General features: G+C 29.1%; 1 protein-coding gene across 1 annotated transcript in view; it reads left to right on the forward strand.

The window, feature by feature from the left end:
* The window catches only part of LOC106686277 (uncharacterized), a 46,895-nt gene that overhangs the window by 37,102 nt on the left and 2,009 nt on the right, over nucleotides 1-7,784 (forward strand). The window contains exons 10-15 of the mRNA XM_014429469.3: nucleotides 51-302; nucleotides 2,324-2,479; nucleotides 2,948-3,118; nucleotides 5,306-5,461; nucleotides 6,321-6,428; nucleotides 6,531-6,625. Of these exons, the coding sequence (XP_014284955.1) occupies nucleotides 51-302; nucleotides 2,324-2,479; nucleotides 2,948-3,118; nucleotides 5,306-5,461; nucleotides 6,321-6,428; nucleotides 6,531-6,625 (938 nt within the window). The remainder of the gene's footprint in view (nucleotides 1-50; nucleotides 303-2,323; nucleotides 2,480-2,947; nucleotides 3,119-5,305; nucleotides 5,462-6,320; nucleotides 6,429-6,530; nucleotides 6,626-7,784) is intronic.

Genomic DNA, 7,784 nt, shown 5'->3' on the forward strand with positions numbered 1-7,784 from the left:
TATATATATACTTATTAATATTTGATTATTGACTAAAAAATTATTTCTAGGTGGTTATTAGAATGCCTCAAGATTGGGTGAAAAATGCTAAAGAAACCCAATTACCGCAAAGAAGTAGGGTAATAACATGTTCAACTTTGTTTTCTGAGGATCGAACAAAACCCCTAACATCACAGTTATTAGTCTGTAGTGAATGCAGAGTATGTGTTCATGCTGCCTGTTATGATATTAATAACAAATCATGTTTATCCAAACCTTGGAGATGTGACAAATGCGATTGCCTTGATACAGGGCTCTATAAGGTATATTTTATTTTGATATCTAATATATATTTAGCTATAATTTATTTTTACCTGAATATTGGTAATTCTAATAGATGCATACACTTCTCTATGCTGATTCTCTCCTCTGTAGCAGATGCATTATTGTCATCATTATCAGTTATTCAATATTATTAGAGTCATTACGATGTTCCTATTGTAAAACAATGGAAAACTTGATAAATACTTATGCTAGAATGTAAACTTCAGTACATTTCTAGCTCAAGATTTCAGAGTAACGGGTTTTCAATGTTGAAAGGGAGGGTGTAAAGGGGTACAAGATATACGGTTAATGAGATTTCAATGTTGAAGTTTACTTGTTGTAGCATACTGTCAAGACTGCCATGGTAAGATATCTGCATAGACAAAAGGGTTTATGGGGAAAAACAAAAAAACGAGCAATATGTTTACATATGTTTACGAGTGGGCTTTGGTCTTGTGAAGGGGAATCTTCTGTACGTCCTGGATAGGAGAGTTGTGGCATTACATCGTTAGAGATTATATCTCTATAATTCTGGTGATATGGTGACCGGAAAGAAAATACCGGACAATCTTGTGTTCTGCCAGGAGTACACCCAAAGACTACGTGGGGTTTGAACTAAGTTTTGTTTTAATGTCACTTTTATATTCCTTTGTGCAGTAATGTAAATAATAGTTGGTAAGTTTAATCATTTAAGTTAAAGTTAAGTCAACCTATAACTTCTCATTGTTTTATTAATTGATGTGAATTCTGTTCTTTCCTTTTTCATTCTGTGTACATATATTTCTTCTTATCATTAAACTTTTGTTCAATGATAAGAAGAACTTCTGTTCATTCTTATGCATGTACACTGCTTTCAACTTGTGAATTTTACCTATGTTTTTTTGTTATGTTTACTTAATATTTCAATAATTCAACAGGTGGAAAGTAATGCCCCTAGATTTTCTGTTATCTACATGTAAAGGTATTCGCCAGTGGTTATAATTCGATTATTATTTATATAAGGGTATATTATGGGCATATTGTTTTGGGGTTTTCGTTATTTCCAAGGAAAAAATAACGTGGCGCCTAAGGAGCAATTTATTCTTTATTGTTTTGTCTTTTTTTTTTCCCTTTTGGCGATTATACTTTTTTTTTATTATTATTTTCCTTTAACTCACCCCCTTCTTTGGTGAGCTTGGGCAAGTATAAATGATATATATATATATATATATATATATATAACTAAGGAAAGATCAAAATTTGCTGTTATAATACCCTCAGAGCATTATTTTGTATTATATCTTGCTTTTTTATAATTTGAAAGCTAAATTTGTTGTATAATATAGATAAATAGTTTATTATTGATCCAATAATTGTTTTATATATGAAAAGTAAATTTTGAGAGTAGGCTCACGAGAAATTCATGTGTAGCAGGTGGTCTATGGTAGCTGTAGGCATGAATAATATCAATAGTTTTTTTTACATATTACAAAAAGCCTCATAGTATTTTGAACCTTGTATTAAGTTTACAAATCAAATGGAATTGAGTTTTATAAAATCTGTTTGGCTGATTACTAGTTTTTTTAGTCAGCTTAATGAAATTTGGAAAAATAAAATAATTTTCAGTGGGTGCTCCACTTAATTCAACAAAGAGACCCCCATTGGTCCACTAATATTTCCTCTTTGATCTGGTACTCATCTTCATATTGTGCAGTATGTTTATATTGCTTTATGAGATATTAACAGCCATTCAAAAGAAAACATTATTTACATTCTACCAAAAACTTGGAGCATGCGTCAAGATACACCATTTGCAATGTGAAGATTGTGATTATTAGTACAACTAGCTCTTGCAATGAAATCAGCTACCAGACAACAGTTTCTCTAAAACTATTGTAATATTTATTTTTAATTAATTATACTTATTCGGAAAATTGACAAATTATGTTTTTAAATACTCAAAAATATTGAATACTGTTGATGGACATGACTTTCTCTTTATTAATTATCATGATCTTATTTATTTTGTTTTCTTTTATAGAGTTGTCATTTATGTGGTCTGTCTGGCGGAGCTATGAAAAAAAGTGTTGATTATGGTTGGGTTCATATTCAGTGTGCTACGTTCCTCCCAGCTTCTCAATTGAAAATTCATGGAATAAAAAATACTCCTATGAAAAGTTTAATTACTAACAAACCAGTAAGTAATACTATCACTTCTTTGGTTATTTCCTTGCTATTATCTACACAATCACACCCTTACACTATTTATATTGTTTGGGATAGGTAAACTTTTCTCAGCTTTACTACAGATAAGTCTGCTATTTATCATACTGTGCCTTCCAGATTTTTCTAGAGGTTTATTTCTTGATTACATTTTAGCTGAAGAAGGATTACTTATGATTTTTAACATAAATCAGGGACTAATTATTTATTGTCTAATTTCAACCTTTGCTTTGCTATGCTTGATGGCATTTGTGCGTCACTCTTTAATCTATGACTTAATATGTTTGATATTAATTTTTTTAAATCTTAGGCTTTCCAACAGTTTACTGTAGGTCTATGTTCCTTTTATTTATAGAAATTTGTTTTGAACTGAAGTCCTTTCAGATTATTTCAATGAGGATATTTATATTGATATAAATAGTAATTGCATTATTATTTTCAGTGTTTCATATGTACCAAACCCCAAGGGACTGTTCCATGCTGTGATACAAAATGTGGTTTATGGCTCCATGTTACGTGTGGTATGATCACAGGTGTTAGGATTTGCCCAAACCTATGGCCTGGAACAAGATTTCTTGTTACCTGTTTGAGCCATTCTCATGTTCACAATACGGTAATATTTTCATGTTGTTCTGAGGTTCTAAAGAACTTTACTCTATTTTATCATCAACATGCTTACCTAATATAATTATTGAAACTATCAGCTTTCTTAGTAGTATAATGTTTTCAGTTTGATATAATTTAAAAGTTTTATAACAATTGAGTATTCAATAATAATGATGTGATAGTTTATTAGTTTTAAAAAATGTATGATAATTCCTATGTTAGTTATTTTAGACGTACTCTAAATAATTTTCTTGCTAAACAGTTTGTAACTATTATTTTTTATTATTTAAATTTTTTAATATTAATTTTTGTTTTCTTATGTAATTTTCTTTGACATCCTAATTATGTAATGTAGGGGGTCTCCGAATTTCTGCCCAGGGGCACCTCCAATATAACATGCCAAGGTTATTTTATTTAGATTGTATAGCTTTAGAAGTTAACACTTTGACAATGGGGCTCCCCTTGAAAACCAGTGAAAAGCATGATTTTTTTTAAAAATATTTTTCTTCTAATTTAAATAAGCATTATTTGATGTATAAGATGTAATATTTATCCAAATAAAGTTTAAATACTTGCTTTTTAACCATGGCGACTAATCGTCATCTGTGTATGCCACTGACTCTATGTATGCAATCAGCTGATAAATGAGTTTTGCATTTTTGTAAGTTAAAAGTACTGAATAAGGACTCTACGAAGTTATTGTATATCACCACATTTTCCATAAAAAATTTAGACATAAAATAATCCGAAATAATGCAAAAAAAAAAAACCTTTAAATTAAAAAAATGTTGTTGGAAGTGTGTAAAATAAAAGAATATGTCAGTAAATAAATTTAAATACATCCAAAAGTAAATTTGGTAATAAAAAAAAATATGAGTGTAAAAATCCTTAAAGGTGGCGAAACAGAACGATTGTTGCTGCGGGAAGCTAGGACAATACTAAACACAGTTCGGTACTAAACTCGCTTGACAACCATGTCTCATCAATTGCTGTCAAAGTGTTAAGAAAGACCTATTTAGTGCACGTGCGTTAGTTCAAGGAAAAAGGGGTGAATACCTTCTCTACAACTTACGTTGCAAGGTCATATTTCAAGTTAATTGAGAACAAATAGTTTGAATGCAATAATAATTATCAACTTCCATAATTTTAGTAACTGTGGTTGTCTAAATATAACCTCCGGCCTCAATATTATTGTTTGTGTTATGATTTATTCAAATATTTTCCAAGTTCCATCTGTTTTTTATAATAGTTTTGTTGTTTTTGTAATATAAATTAATTCAAATTTATTGATAAATTACGATATAAATGAAAGGGTGAGAAAACAAGGGCCACAAGTGAGAATATTGTGAAGGAAGGTTTTTTTATTATCTATTTGTGACTGAAACAAAATTGCACTTCAATATTATGAAACTAACAATGGTTTACTAATAATTATTGATAATTGCAATATTTTGTGAGTACTGAAACATGAATTTCCTATTACCTATACCCCTTGACTTCTCACGCTCTCAATTATTAAAGAACTTTTAATACTTTATATAACAATAAATAAATGAAAATACATATTGATAATTGTCAAACTTTTTTCTTTTGTTTAATTGATTGAAATAACTGTCAACTTATGAATTAGTAGAAATGATTGAAAGAATGAAAAATAAACCAAAATTTTAATATGAAAATTCAAGATGGTGGTTGTTTGCAAAAGTTTTGTAGAGGGAAAACAATTTCTCTTCCTTGAGAATACCCTGCCCACCTAAGCTCGATCCTCCTTTACATATTAAGCTATAGAAGTTGTAATGTCAGACAATGATACCAAAATTAATGAGATGTTTTTATTTAATGAACAATAAAGAAACATAACAAATGATATAATTCAATAATACTGAATATTTCAACTGCAATTAATGATAAGAGTAAGTTAGTCTAATCTGAGATGGTTAGGTCTTGGTACTAGAGACTAAGTGGAAGAGTCACTGTAGCCTCTAGTGTCAAACCCCTGATTTAATCTAAAGTAACTGCCTAGTTAAGAAGATAGTAACATTTATAAACTAGTAAAATAATATCCGTAAGTAAACATAATTAAAACTTAGCTTTACAATATACTTATATTCTTTTTATATTATCATATTCTGATTTCATTCATCAGTTATTAGCAACAAACTTTTGTTTTTCTAAATGATTATTTCATTTATAGATGTGTGGCATTCAGATTGGTATAGAAGTATTTGCAAAGCATTCCTTCAATGACAGATTTTACAAAGGTGTGGTCACAGCAATATTTATTGAACAGTTTTTTACTCTTCTGTTTGAAGACCACTCATTCATGGATGTTAATAGAAATTCAGTTGTTGTAAGTATATAGGTTTAATGACAAAAATGTGATAATTTATTTTTTTTCAAATCATTAGTTTTAAATTCTTTTACTTTTACTTCTTGAATTTTCCTTTGAGTTTTAATCCTACAATGTAAAATTAAAGTAATCAGTATTAGAGGTTTTTTGGTGAAACTAGCAGAATTATTGATGTTAATCTTAATGTATACTTTTTAGTTATTTCCCATAGTTTAATAGCAGCATTATCTAGGCTGGGTGGATTTTGTGTAACTCTAGGTACTTAGTGAGTTAATTGATCCACAATTTTCCAATCAACCGTACAATATCGCAAAACCAGTGATACACAATTTCTTCCAAAACAAGAGGTTCTTCATTCCCAATATTTCTAATTATTAATAACTATTTTCTGCAGTGACTAGTCAACTCCTATCAGACTCCTCGAGGTCCCTGTACCTCCCTGCAGATAATTTACTATAATTTTACTTTTTAGTAACTTCTTAGAGTAAAATTGTTTTCTTAAGAATGAGAAAGATCTGACTGGCAAAGTAGATGGACTCCCCTAGAATTAGAACACACTTGGATCCCAAAATAATCCTTTTCTCAGAATTTTAGGAATTGGGGATCTGTTAGGAAATAGGGGATGTGTTCAGATAATGCCCAACTACCAAGACTATCTCTAGAGGACTTGTTGATGTCCCCATTAGAAACCTCACACTGTGACTGATTATACTAAGTGAATTTTAGCATGTTTGTTTGCTTTACAATTTAAAAATGGTTATTAAAGTCACTACTGGGTTTATTTCTTTTCATTTTTGAACTCCTGATAATAAAAAGAATATTTAATCTTTGTTACCTTATATTACTTTTAATGTTTTAGAATTGTCCAACTGGAATTCCTGAACCTGGTTCAGCAGTTAAATGTCGTTTGAAGGGTGTTCTTTATGACACTACATATTTGCGTTCTAAATCAAAAATTATGTACAATGTAAGTATCATGTTTGAAAATATATTTGTTGAGAATTGTTTCTTTTGGGTAATTATACATGTTATTACATTTCTGCTCATCCTTTATTTACATATTTTTTAGATTGATTTTGAAAGCATGCCACAAATCAGTGTCACAAGTGATGATATTGTCTGTTTAGAACAAAAAAATTTATTCGAACTGGAATCTCGAACAAAGTGAGTATTATTTGAATATTACAATCACAATTTAGGTTAGTGAAAATAACTTTGAGAAGTTGTTACTGATTATTATGACAATTTATATCATCATCAATTAGCGATTCAATCACTGTAAAGAAAGCTATTGAAAAGACAAAATAAGAATTTTTTAATTCTGATTATATTATTAGCTATATATTTATATTTATAAAGATAATGTGGTAGATTATATTTCAGTTTAATAGTTTATATGATTGTATCTAATTTATAAGTCAATGTAATGAGCATTTATGGATATGATTTTTAAAATAATTTTTTGAAAATATTTCTAAACTAAACTAAGCGATGAAAACAAATTTTATCTTTCTTTATTTCTGTCCCCTTCGACCCCAAAAGTCTTATAATTTTTGGAAGAAACACTTGATTCTACTTAACTTACATTTGTTTGTATTTTCTCTCTTGTCCCTTTTTTACCAATTTCAAACTTATAGATATTTTGTATTTTAGTGTTATAAAAATTTGAACGTTTGTTTGTTTGTTGCAAACGTTTGTTCAACCATTCGCTTTGAACATCCCTGCAAAGTGGGGCGAAACGTTGGACTTTAAAATAGTTTTAAACTATTTGTTCTTTTTTTTTACCGCAACCCTGACCATCTTCTTATATTTAAATCTTTATGGTTAACATATATACATATTGTAATAATTTAAAAAAAAAAAATTATTTTAAAATAAAATAAAAAGGATTCTTTACTCGTTTTATAAAACTTATTTCAAATATAAGAGATAACTTGGGTTCTAATTTAAGAACTTTAAAAATCAAATAGTTAATAATTAATTTTATTATATAACAAGACTCTTAATCTCAGGGAGTATTGTTGCTAGGCAATCAGAATACAAACACTTTTATTATTAACTTAATTAAATTAATATCTCTGTTACACTTTGATTTAAATTTAGTTATAACCAAACTAACTAAGCTCTACGATCTTCTTTTCGTTGATTCCTGGTGTCTTCTTTTTTCTTTTGTTCTGGTGTCCAAAATGGCTTCCTCTTCTTGCTGGACAGAAATTGATGAGGACCTCATCATCAAGACATCCTTTCTCTTCTCTCTTCACACAACGACTGTTCCCTCCAAAATCAAAACCTGCCTTGAGGTTACATGTAAACATCGATTGTC

Source organism: Halyomorpha halys, unplaced genomic scaffold (genome assembly GCF_000696795.3).
Source record: "Halyomorpha halys isolate HHAL.00 unplaced genomic scaffold, Hhal_1.1 Scaffold803.1, whole genome shotgun sequence".
Taxonomy (NCBI): domain Eukaryota; kingdom Metazoa; phylum Arthropoda; class Insecta; order Hemiptera; family Pentatomidae; genus Halyomorpha; species Halyomorpha halys.